This window comes from Pristiophorus japonicus, chromosome 13 (assembly GCF_044704955.1).
Source record: "Pristiophorus japonicus isolate sPriJap1 chromosome 13, sPriJap1.hap1, whole genome shotgun sequence".
Lineage (NCBI taxonomy): Eukaryota > Metazoa > Chordata > Chondrichthyes > Pristiophoridae > Pristiophorus > Pristiophorus japonicus.
Window position 1 is genome coordinate 51,795,121 of NC_091989.1, and position 13,615 is coordinate 51,808,735.

A 13,615-nucleotide genomic window follows, 5' to 3' on the forward strand; every position below is an offset into this window, starting at 1 on the left:
GGGTTAATGGCATTGAAACTATGGTAAAGAAATTAATTTTGACATCTTACCTCTCCATCTGTAGAGGGTTCAAGGTCAGAGTATTTTGAATCACATATTACGTCACCCGTTCTCTGTGCGGGTCCAGTGGGGACATTTGGGAAGAAGTATGCACAATCATAAGCAAAATATCGCAGCACTTTCCACGTATGACCGTAATCTGACGATCTCTCTACCAACATTGCAGCTGGACGGAATGTCTACGAGTGAGAAAAGAGCAGGTTGATCAGAATATTTCACTGGAGTGGATATGTAAGTACTGTGCTGTCCAATCCTCATTAACCCTATTCTTAATAGATCACAGGGGGTTAAAATGAAGGGATTTCAATTGAGCCTTTAACGTTAGTAAACACTATTTGAAATAGAATTGCATAAAATGGCATCGCTTCAAGAGTGTTTTGTGAGATTGAGCTTCCCTCAACAATTCCACCTGGCCGGGTAGCAAAGGAGGGTTATGGGGCTGCTTGCAGGAAGGTGACTGGCAATGGACTATGGCAGTCAGTACACTGATACATAGTGGCAGCAGGTTCAGAGAAGTTTCACTCAAACCCTCAGCATTCTTCGGGAAGGGTTATTTTTGGCTCAGCTGGATCGTAAAGGGGATAAACTTACAAAGGTAAAATAAAAAGTGGAGTCATTTGATCACGAATCATGTTTCAAATGGAATAGTTATCAGTTACGTATTGGCTTGCACTTGTAGTGGATATATAGCGTACAACCACATTTTGTTCCCAAATGTTAATAACTTCCACTCTCCACACTTGAGATGAGCACCATGATTCGAAGGAAGGAGGGGAGAAGAGCATTGATCAATGACATTAGAGCACATCTGTGGTAATTCCACAATCCCATCTTCCCAGCAGGGCGTCTCACAGCACACTTGGGTTGGAGACAAGGCTAGAACATTGTAAACCTGTGTTCCTCGTGACTATGCCTCCACATTGAGACCACAGAATCACCTCTAATATTTAAACTTTAGGAGCTTAATCTCTGTTACATAAGTGTTGCTAGAGCTTTGGAGTTGATTATATCGTACTTTTATACTACAGATGCCAGTCTCAGAGCAGTACCTGTAGATAACAGTGCCCAGCAAAGCAGATCAGAGTTTCACTGCCAGCTGCATCTCATACTGACCTCAGTAATAAAAGAGCATTACACACGAGGGCTTACACGTGGGGACACCTTCATTCTCTCCTGACATTAAAAAAAGGTTTAACAAGTTCCCTAGTGGCTTAACGGATTCTCGCTGGCTCCTTTTAAATGTGGATTTCACTAGTTTGGAGCCATATTGCATCCAGTGCAAAGCCCAAGCCACACTGGATGAGCATGTGACTACAGGATGCACTGCACCACCTCTCAAACCCGCAAACTCTACTGCCTAGCGGACAAGGGCATCAGACGCCTGGGAACACCATCACCTGCAAGTTCCCCTCCAAGTCACACACCATCCTGACTTGGAAATATATCACCGTTCTTTCATCGTCGCTGGTTTAAAATCCTGGAACTCCCTCCCTAACAGCACTGTGGAAGGACCTTCACCTCAAGAACTGCAGCGGTTCAAGAAGGTGGCTCAGCACCACCTTTTCAAGGGCAATTAGAGATGTGCAATAAATCCTGACCCTGCCAGTGACTCCAGTATCCCATGAGTGAATTAAAAATAAAACCTACTGATGGAGCTCATAACTATTTAGCTGCAGTGTGCTGGCGAGTGAGCTGGCTTCCTGAGCTGCATCTCCACTTTCATGTTGGTGGACACCTGAAACTGCTTTGCCAAAGTGGCATTGATGGAGAATCATTTTCATCCTTGTGGAATGAATCAAAAATCACAGCAAAATGTCACGTCATTGCCACTGTCACCATGGATGGAGGAATTGGTCACCTCTTGTCCACTTCTTAATGACGGGTATCCTGCTCAGACATGGAGAGGGTATTTAGGGTAACTTCATATCATTCAAGGACCATTGAAGAAGAAGCAGCAACTAGTATTACTGTATCTTGGTAATTAGTAGGGAGTTTATGCATAAAAACCTAGAGAAGGCAGGCTAGCATGTGTGAATGAATAACCTTCATTAACACATGAGTGTCTGCCTTTACTGATGGTTTATCAATTGAGTAGGAATGAACAAAACTTAAAAATGTTACCTTGAAGGAAAGAATAAGATGACTGAATTGAAAAAGTGTTTCCAGATCCAGCTGAATGCTGACAGGGTGCAAACCTACAGCAACAAAGAAGATCATTGTAATTCAGAAAACATGACAGGATGCAGAGTGTTGATCTGTATAGACAAGATTAATAGCTGGAAATTACAGTTGGCTATAATAGCAGATGTTTGTCTGACATTCCTCTGTCTGTTACTTTAACATTTTCTCAGATTCTCCCCTCCCCTCCCTGAGTTCACTCTTTCACTCTTCTCTGATTCTTTGTCGTTCCTCCCAGTGGATAGAGACCCTCCTAGTACATTGTTATTCCAAGTACTCCCCTCACCCCTATTTGAAACTGTTGATGCAGGGGATTGAAACTCTGGTCCAGATTGCAACCAGGATTTTCTGAATTCAGAATAGTTTAATACGATCAGGGATTCCTATCCACAGTGCAGCCCGATTTTCAATCTGAAGAGCAGCAGCTTCAGGGAGGGGTGAGAGGGAGAGTTGGGACCTATGCTAATTTTTTCTCTGTAATCAGTCACTAAGTCTCAAATGCCAACTGTCCGTGTTAAACTGCCATGTGTGAAGTTAGCATGGATGTAGATAGATGTCAGTTGAAGGGAATCCTACTTAACTTATTAACTGTGAAAAGCTACCGTCAGTTCCAATTCTAAATTGTACAGGAAGCTTCAAAAACAAATGGGTCAATTTTTATTTATTTACATAGAAACACAGAAAATAGGTGCAGGAATAGGCCATTCAGTCCTTTCACCGCCACCCAGCTTAGTGTCATCTGCAAACTCGGAAGTCCAAATACACCACATCCACTGGTTCTCCCTTGTCCACTCTACTAGTTACATCCTCAAAAAATTCTAGATTTGTCAAGCACGATTTCCCTTTCATAAATCCATGCTGACGTGGACCGATTCTGTCACTGCTTTCCAAATGCGCTGCTATTTCATTTTTAATAATTGATTCCAACATTTTCCCCACTACTGATGGCAGGCTAACCGGTCTATAATTCCCCATTTTCTCTCTCACTTCTTTTTTAAAAAGTGGGGTTACATTAGCTACCCTCCAGTCCATAGGAACTGATCCAGAGTCAATAGACTGTTGGAAAATGATCACCAATGCATCCACTATTTCTAGGGCCACTTCCTTAAGTACTCTGGGATGCAGACTATCAGGCCCTGGGGATTTATCGGCTTTCAATCCCATCAATTTCCCTAACACAATTTCCTGACTAATAAGGATTTCCTTCAGTTTCTCCTTCTCGCTAGACCCTCGGTCCCCTATTATTTCCAGGTTATTTGTGTCTTCCTTCGTGAAGACAGAACCAAAGTATTTGTTCAATTGGTCTGCCATTTCTTTGTTCCCCATTATAAATTCACCTGATTCTGACTGCAAGGGACCTACGTTTGTCTTCACTAATCTTTTTTTCTTCACATAGCCATAGAAGCTTTTGCAGTCAGTTTTTATGTTCCCAGCAAGCTTCCTCTCATACTCTATTTCCCCCCTCCTAATGAAGCCCTTTGTCCTCCTCTGCTGAATTCAAAATTTCTCCCAGTCCTCAGGTTTGCTGCTTTTTCTGGCAAATTTATATGCCTCTTCCTTGGATTTAACACTATCCCTAATTTCCCTTGTTAGCCACGATTGAGCCACCTTCCCTGCTTTATTTTTACTCCAGACAGGGATGTACAATTGTTGAAGTTCATCCATGTGATCTTTAAATGTTTGCCATTGCCTATCCACCGTCAACACTTGAAGTATCATTCGCCAGTCTATTCTAGCCAATTCACGTCTCATACCATCGAAGTTACCTTTCCTTAAGTTCTCAAGTTGTGGATATTGTTGGCGAGGTTGGCAGTTATTGCCCACACCTAGTGGTCCTGAGATGGTTGTCTGCCTTCTCCTTGAAACACTGCAGTCCTTTATAGTGAGTGCTTTGCTAGGCCAGCTCAGGCAGTTAAGAGTCAACCACACTGGTGTGGGACTGGAGTCACATAGAGGCATGTTTCCTTCATTAAAGGGTATTGGTGATCCATTTGTGTTTTTATGGCTAAAATCCACCAGCAAATTTATTAATAGATGTTTTTAAAACTGAATTCAAATGAGCAAATTGCCCCAGCAGGATTTGAACTTGCCTGCTATGGATTACTAGTCCAGTAACATAACCACTGCACTACCCAACCCTGGTGTTCAAGTCCAGATGGAAAATTATCCACTTAAAAAAATCCATTTTCATTTTCTTAATGTTTTTATTTTGTTCTGTGTTCTCCTGTTTCTGTGTACTTTAAACGCAACTTTGCCGTATCGCGATCTCTTTCCTCTTGTTATCTTTGCTTTTTATTGCTAATTGACATTTCAATGGTAATAAAAATAGGTACATAGGTAAAAAGGGCTGCGACTCGCTATCCCCGTTTTACACTATCGCACAAAGTCAAGATCTACCCCATTGCTTTGAATTAAGGTTTAATATTTATTTCTAATAAATACTAATTATAACCTTCCATGTGCTAGAAGTAAAACCTAGAACAACAGAGTCTTCAGCACCATTACCAAGCTTCAGGGCTCAAACGTGCTCAAAACTACTTCTTTCCTCACATTAGCAAAAGCATAAAGAAACCCCCTCCCTATTGTTCGTTAATCCTAACTTCAGAAGAGCAACACATAGTACACCAGTTTAAATAAGTGTGTTACTCTTAATGGCCCCTCTTAGCACAATTGTGAATCCACTGTAAATTGCTGTCAAATTATGAGTAGTTTTGCATTGGGGCAGCAACCACTATGCACTAGTGGATACTCCTCAACAAATTTATATTTAGCACTTTGATACTTTTGGTTTACATTTACAAAAGGGAATTTGATGAAAATTGCAGGCTACGGGGAAAGAGCAGGAGAGTGGGAGTAATTGGATAGCTCTTTCAAAGAGCCAGCACAGGCACAATGGGTCAAATTGCCTCCTCCTGTGCTGTAAGATGCTATGATTAATATTCTTGCTAGGAGCAAAGCTGACACTTACTTGAAAGCTGTAATGCCCCACAAAAACGATATAATGTGGTCAAACTGGCCTCCTGCTCAGAAAGTAAAGATCAATGTAAAGCAACACCTGAAAAGTCAGTGGTGTTTGTTTTATTGAATGCTCTGGTATAAAGATGTGGTGGTGTGTTTTTAATTGAACACTCTGGTTTAAAGAAGCATTCCTTTATGTTGCTGTAGTTTAAAAATGATTTGAAATTCAATTCTGACTTAAACTTTCGTATCTGTATCTCCTTTTTCAGCAAACATACCATTCTTTGACTGCCACCATTTCTTTTTCCGATCCGGTTCAAAGGCTGTGATAACATTCTCAATGTGATGGCTGTAGGTCGAGCTGATGGGGTTGTACGGTAATCTTGAATCACATGTGAAACACTTTTGTTCATCCTATTTTTTGAAAAAAAGAGAAAGCCTTTGTACCATAAACTCACCTATATAGCCTAATATGGGCACGTTAGTTAAGAATGTTAACTACTGTATTGCTATCTAATCTGCTGATTAGTCTTGCTACTGTATAAATTTATGAAGTTGCAGTGCTAACGCTGATTGACACACAAATGATGCTAAGGTTCCTGGTAACTCCAGTTGACCCCCTATTATTATTTATTATGAGACCCCTCTGTTTCCAACTAGAGCATTAGCCACCTGAATTGAGGGCCACCCAAAAATCAGAATGGGCGGATCTCCAGAGGTAAATTGGTGGATTTTTATCCTCACGGTTCTTTGTCCCACTACTACCTTGTTTACAGGCATGAATTGGGTGGCAGTGAGACAAAACTGCCCCATCAACTTTACACAAAAGGATCAGGTCACCAATAATCTAATCAATGATTACACATTTGGATTAATCACCTTGAGACCTTTATCAATTGTCAAGATATTAAATATGTATTATAGTGTCTGAAAAACTCAGATCTGTTGATGAAAAAATAATTTCCCATAAACTATAAATTGTTTTGATTTCTTCTACATATTTTAAGTGAAAACCTATAAATTAATGCAAAAATGAAGTGGCCAGCTGTATTTCATTTCTTTCCTGCTGTTAATCTAAAAAAAAATTCCTACGTTACTGGAATTGAATCTGAATGCATGTAATTCAGGTGAACGAGACTGAACGAATATGATTTATTACACCCTGTCTTCAGGCAACAAATCTTAATTCTTCACTACAAACAGTGCTGCTTAAAGTACTGTGGTTCATTCTGGTTTTAGAATACATTTTAAAGTATAAAAGACACTATTTGTTTCTATACACATGCTTAGCGCAGTAAATCCAAGCAATTACTGGGGTAATCCATGTTAATCTGTATTAATGCTGAAGGGGGATTTATAGTACACTATCATGCATTCACTAATGGATTAGGGAAACTTTTCTGCCCATTCACTCTTACCAAGTGATCAAAACATTCATTTTTCATTGTTTACAGTCTATGTAGCCCAACTTCCAATTAGCTCGTGGCAATTGAAATAAAACGGTGTTCATTTTTGCAGGAAATAACTATACTGTGACAATAAAGGTTTCTTCAAGCTTTTATCCTAATGTGTGTTCATGCCATTTTGTTGTGTATCTTGGCTTCTTAGGTGCCTGTCTGCTCAGGAGCCCCTGACAGTACAGTACACGTTTCAATGAAAACATGAACTAACTTGTGCATAGATAATAAAAAAAATCTGTTTAACACTACAGCGCAAACAGCTTTCACACTAAATTAAACATGCACTTAGGAATTTGTTGTCCAGCCTTTGAACATTGTACCATTAATTGCAAGTTATGGCGATTCTTTACACTCCTGAAAGAACTCCATAAATCACTTGTTCCTGTAATGCAATGTCTTACATAGACATAGAAAAAATGTAATCTTTCTAAGGCACAAAAAGCTCTCATTCTTTAATTTTACTCTAAAATTTATCCTTTTTATGATCTACACCCTGTTCCTGCATGACTAATACCAACTTGTCTTGGCAGAGTTTTCTTGTATTTTGGAGCCAAAGAAATGCAGTACGCTGGAGTCTCGTCTGCTTGAACACTTTGATTACATTTAGTAGATCATCTTGTATCGTGATTAGTAAAGTCAGACACATTGGGGGCGAAATTGCCCCGTGCCCCATTTGGAGGTGGTAACCTTCTGGGACCGGGACATTTATTGCCTGGCCCGGAAGTTCTGCCCCTGGTGAGGAATTCATTCCTTTTGCCCTCAACAGAGGCGGAGCGCTATCGGAGGTGCTCCTGGGGCGATAGAGCAGCACTGAGTCACTCGTGCGATAACTTTGGTGCCCCCTGGAGGCACTAATGGGGCTATAACAAAGGGCAATTTCGCTCCCAATAACTCTAATACTGCATCAGATGATCTTCAACAATCTGTTTAATATGGTGCAAGTAAACATTTAAAGGAACATTTAATGTAGGGCTAAATAAAAGTAATAGTTATGCTACTCATGCACAGACCTTTGGGCAGTTATTCTTGTACAACTCTATTTACAAGCAATCAGTGGGGACAAGGAAATAAATACATTGCTTGAGAATATGAAAACAGCCTGTAATTGCATTGGAATGGGGTGGATGCACTGCAAAGGAAAGCTCTTATTCCATGCCATCAGTATAAAGAGATCCTGTTGTGAAATTCAAATGGTGATATTGGGGAAGATATTGGACTCCACTGCACCCATCCTTTAGGAGCAAAATGGAGGCAAGATGCACCAGTATCCTTGTGCTGTTTCCCACGCCCCAAGGGCTCCTGAAATATGTTCAATGCCAATTTGGATCGGGAGATATTCAGGCATCCCTGGAAGCTGTCTAAAGCAGGCATCAGGTGCCTTGCATATGTTAATGAGGGGCCTAATGCTTGTTTTCGGATCTCTCCAGGAAATTCATTAGAACTGAGCAGGACATGTGCCGGGCCTATCCACTCAGGTTTTTGGATTCATAGAATCATAGAAATTTACAGCACAGAAGGAGGCCCACCGTGTCCATGCCGGCCGACAAAGAGCTATCCAGCCTAATCCCACTTTCCAGCTCTTGGTCCGTAGTCTTGTAGGTTACGGTACTTCGAGTGCATATCCAAGTACTTTTTAAATGCTATGAGGGTTTTTGCCTCTACTACCCTTTCAGGCAGTGAGTTCCAGACCCCCACCACCCTCTGGGTGAAAACATTTCTCCTCAAATTCCCTCTAAACCTCCTACCACTTACTTTAAATCCCCATCTGCTAAGGGGACTAGGCTCTTCCTATCCACTCTATCTAGGTCCCTCATAATTTTATACACCTCAATTAGGTCTCCCCTCAGCCTCCTCTGTTCCAAAGAAAACAGCCCCAACTTATTCAATCTTTCCTCATAGCTAAAATTCTCCAGTCCAGGCAACATCCTCGTAAATCTCCTCTGTACCCTCTCCAGTGCAATCACATCTTTCCTGTAATGTGGTGACCAGAACTGCACTCAGCCAGACATGAGACTCCCAAAGCAAGCGCTTTACTCGGAACTCATCCACAACAAACGAGCCCAAGGTGGGCAGCGGAAACGTTACAAGGACACCCTCAAAGCCTCTCTGATAAAATGTGGCATCCCCACTGACACCTAGGAGTCCCTGGCCAAAGACCGCCCTAAGTGGAGGAAGTGCATCCGGGAAGGCGCTGAGCTCTTCAAATCTCGTTGCCGAGAGCATGCAGAAATCAAGCGCAGGCAGCGGAAGGAGCGTGCGGCAAACCAGACTCCCCACCCACCCTTTCCTTCAACCACTGTCTATCCCACCTGTGACAGAGACTGTGGTTCTCGTATTAGACTGTACAGCCACCTAAGAACTCATGCTAAGAGTGGAAGCAAGTCTTCCTCGATTCTGAGGGACTGCCTATGATGATGATGATGACTCAGTACTCTTGCTGTGGCCTAACTAGTGTTTTATACAGTTCAAGCATAACATCCCTGCTCTTACATTCGATGCCTTGGCTAATAAAGGCAAGTATCCCGTATGCCGCCTTAACCACCCTATCTACCTGTCCTGCTACCTTCTGGGATCTGTGGACATGCACTCCAAGTTCCCTCTGTTCTTCTACACTTCTCAGCGTTCTACCATTTATTGTGTATTCCCTTGCCTTGTTCGCCCTTCCCAAATGCATTATCTTATACATCTCTGGATTGAATTCCATTTGCCACTGTTCTGCCCACCTGACCAGTCAATTGATATCTTCCTACAGTCTACAGCTTTCTTCTTTATTATCAACCACATGGCCAATTTTTGTATAATATGAAAACTTCTTAATCATACCCCCTACATTTAAGTCCAAATCATTGATATATACCACTAAAAGCAAGGGACCCAGCAGTGAGCTCTGTGGAACCCCACTGGAAACAGCCTTCCAGTCACAAAAACACCCATCGACCATTACCCTTTGCTTCCTGCCTCCAAGCCAATTTTAGATCCAACTTACCATTTGCCTTGGATCCTTCGTGACCAGTCTGCCATGTGGGACCTTATCAAAAGCCTTGCTAAAATCCATATAGACTACATCAAATGCACTACCCTCATCGACCCTCCTTGTTACCTCCTTAAAAAATTCAATCAAATTGGTCAGATACGACCTTTCCTTAACAAATCCATGCTGACTGTCTTTGATATAATACGTGTCTTTCTAATTGAAGATTTATCGCTCAGAATTGTTCCCAATAATTTTTCCACCACTGAGGTTAGGCTGACTGGCCTGTAATTACTCGGTCTATTCCTTTCTTCAACGGAATAACCATCAAAATGCTAAGTATTTTCTTTAAACTTACCTTCATATGGTACTTCGTCTGGTTCCTCGGCACTGCTGCAGAAGGCTGCTAGCCTCCCCTCCCGTTCTCCTTCCACCCCCTTTGCAGGATTTACCTGACAGTCGCTGATGACCAGGCAGTCAACCCAAATTGGTCCCCAAATTGGTGAGCTGTCTCTGGCCGCTCAATTGGCATCCACAGCTCGCTGCTCCACAGTATGCTGATGAGGCCCAATTTTGGTCTTGCTTCCTGCCTCCGTCTTCTGGCACCAACCATTGTGCACCGAAAATGGGCCAAAATGAATTACTGGGCCATTATCTCTAAGCGCTTTTTAAATGTTGCTATCATTATTATGTTTTAGAGTTTGCATTAGTTTTAGATACTTTTTGGAGCCAAGTTACTGCAGAACTCTTACCTTTATTCATTCAAGTAGGAAATCTCTCAGGTGTGATTGTGAAAGTAGAGACAAACACAAGACTGACTGCATACCAACCCCTCTGACTCACAATGAGCTGATCTTGTGATCACATTTTCTTGTAGAATTGACAGGATCTGAAGACATGTCATTTGACCTGTGGTAGAGATAGTTCTACACATAGACATTCATTAGCAGCAAGGTCTTTTTGCATTATGCCTGTGTCCTATCCTGGAGGAGCCTCATGAGCATGTTTCTCGCTGGTGGTTTGTTTCCATCATGCTTTCTTCCCTTCCATCAACTATTCCTGTGGGAGGTAGGCTGCAGGTAGTATTTTAAGGTGATATAGGCAGTACTCATCTTCGCGTGTTCTGTATACACTATCCATGATCTTCAAATGACTTTAGCTGGGCCACCATTATCTGGGGCTAAAGGCTATCAACCACAGCAAAAGTGGTAACAGAAAAGTTTCTTCAGGAATCCTGGGTACAATCGACCCAAGTACAAATAGAATCATATGCTTCTTCACTAAATTAAATTGCTGATTAGATGAAAGGTTTAATTCAATGAATATGGTAATTGATTATATGAACAACATGTGTACTTCTTAGCCTGGTCTTGACATGACTCATTCATCCTATCTTCACAGAATTGTTGAGACAGATTTCAGTTCTTCTGCGATGGTTGTGGTGTTGCTTCTGGATTCCGCCTCCACTGCTGAATCCATTCCTATATTCCTATGACCTACATTCCTGCATCTAAAAATTGCCTGCATTGGAAGGACTATAATGAGGTACATTATTCACAATATTTAACACACTGAAAAAGATCTCCAGCAAATTTATCTTTTAGAAACCTTGGCCAAACTGGTGATATGTCACAGCAGAATCTAGATGTTCTAAATCCATAACATTTATTACTTACTGTATGATAGTGGGCTAAGATGAAATGCTAATTGACAAGATGAAATTAAATTAAAATTAAGATTTGAACTGACCTGTAAGTGACCTAGGATGCAATAGGTTTCAGGCACATTCAGGCCACAAGTTGAGGAAGCAGATAGCTGACTGCTACGGCCTACAAGCAGGTCTCCAAGAGGTGGGTAACAAGACCCAGTATCGCAATTATCCTGAGCGTAGGCTAAGTTTACCAACACTGTAAATACATAATGTAGATTAGGATAAAATAAACATAAAGTTCACTGTCACTGTGGCACGATTGTTAATCAAGTATGGTTTCTGGGGAAAAGGAAACTTCAGATTGTTGGAACTGGTCCTGCTCATCTGAGATTGGTGGTTAATTTTTAAATTCTCAAATTTGTTTTAAAATCCCTCCATGACCTCACCTCTCTCTATCTCTCTAACCTCCTCCAGCCCTACAACCCTCTGAGATCTCTGTGGTCATCCAACGCTGGCCACTTGCGCATCCCCGATTTTCATCACTCCACCATTGGCGGCCCTGCCTTCAGCTGTCTAGGCCCTAAGCTCTGGAATTCCCTCCCTAAACCTCTCTGCTTCTCTTCCTCTCTCTCCTTTAAGATGCTCCTTAAAATCTACCTCTTTGGTCACCTGACCTAATATCTCCTTATCTGGCTCGGTGCCAAATTTTGTTTGATAACACTCTTGTGAAGCACCTTAGGATATTTTCCTACGTTAAAGGCGCTATATAAATACAGATTGTTGTTGTTAAAGCATAATTTTGTGACAGTGAAGAGAAACCTTACCTGCATCTGGCTGGTGCTATACCTGGCTTGGGAATGATTGATATTGATATTAATAAAGGCCCAGCAGGAGATCGAGGAGGCAGTCGGTGAGGCGGGAGTCTGGGGGCAACATTGGAAGCCTATAAAAAGGCCCAGCAGGAGATTGAGGAGGCAGGCGGTGAGGCGGGAGTCAGGGGCAGTGTTGGAGGCCAGCCGGTGCAGCTGCAGCAGGGGCAGAAGGAACACAAAGAAGTAGAAAGAAATTGAAAGGTGACGACACAGCCAAGGGGGTAAGTGATTGGCTGGTGATTGGTAAGTAGTTTTACTTTTTCTTTTCTTTATCAGTAAGTAACCTTTTAGCATTGTTGTTGCCAAATTAAGTTAATCTAAGGGTTAAGTCATGGCAGGAGAGCTCGGACACGTGTTATGCTCCTCCTGTACTATGTGGGAAGTCAGGGATGCTTCCAGTGCATTGTGGCACTGGAGCTGCGGGTGGATTCGCTCTGGAGCATCCACGATGCTGAGAATAACGTGAATAGCATGTTTAGTGATTTGGTCTTACCGCAGGTAAAGGTTCCACAGCCAGATAGGGAATGGGTGACCAACAGGAAGAGCAGTGCAAGGATGGTAATGCAGGGGTCCCCTGCGGTCATCCCCCTGCAAAACAGATACACCGCTTTGGGTACTGTTGGGGGGGATGACTCATCAGGGGAAGACAGCAACAGCCAAGTTCATGGCACCGTGGGTGGCTCTGCTGCACAGGAGGGCAGGAAAAAGAATGGGAGAGCTATAGTGATAGGGGATTCAATTGTAAGGGGAATAGATAGACATTTCTGCAGCCACAACCGAGACTCCAGGATGATATGTTGCCTCCCTGGTGCAAAGGTCAAGGATGTCTCGGAGCGGGTGCAGGACATTCTGAAAAGGTGGGGTGAACAGCCAGTTGTCGTGGTGCATATAGGTACCAATGATATAGGTAAAAAATGGGATGAGGTCCTACAAGACGAATTTAGGGAGCTAGGAGCTAAATTAAAAAGTAGGACCTCAAAATTGGTAATCGCAGGATTGCTACCAGTGCCACGTGCTAGTCAGAGTAGGAATCGCAGGAGAGCTCAGATGAATACGTGGCTTGAGGAATGGTGCAGAAGGGAGGGATTCAAATTCCTGGGACATTGGAACCGGTTCTGGGGGAGGTGGGACCAATACAAATTGGACGGTCTGCACCTGGGCAGGACCGGAACCAATGTCCTAGGGGGAGTGTTTGTTAGTGCTGTTGGGGAGGAGTTAAACTAATATGGCAGGGGGATGGGAACCTATGCAGGGAGACAGAAGGAAGTAGAATGGGGGCAGAAGCAAAAGATAGAAAGAAGAAAAGTAAAAGTGGAAAGCAGAGAAACCTAAGGCAAAAAGCAAAAAGGGCCACATTACAGCAAAATTCAAAAGTGGCAAAGTGTGTTAGAAAGATAAGTCTGAAGGCTCTGTGCCTCAATGCGAGGAGTATTCGGAATAAGGTGGACGAATTAACTGCGCAGAT

General features: G+C 42.4%; 1 protein-coding gene across 1 annotated transcript in view; it reads right to left on the bottom strand.

Moving 5' to 3' along the window:
• LOC139278561 (laminin subunit beta-4-like) overlaps window positions 1-13,615 on the bottom strand; it is a 142,282-nt gene that overhangs the window by 116,762 nt on the left and 11,905 nt on the right. The window contains exons 2-5 of the mRNA XM_070897469.1: window positions 11,377-11,534; window positions 5,475-5,610; window positions 2,182-2,255; window positions 51-239 (exon numbers count right to left, since the gene is read on the bottom strand). Of these exons, the coding sequence (XP_070753570.1) occupies window positions 51-239; window positions 2,182-2,255; window positions 5,475-5,610; window positions 11,377-11,534 (557 nt within the window). The remainder of the gene's footprint in view (window positions 1-50; window positions 240-2,181; window positions 2,256-5,474; window positions 5,611-11,376; window positions 11,535-13,615) is intronic.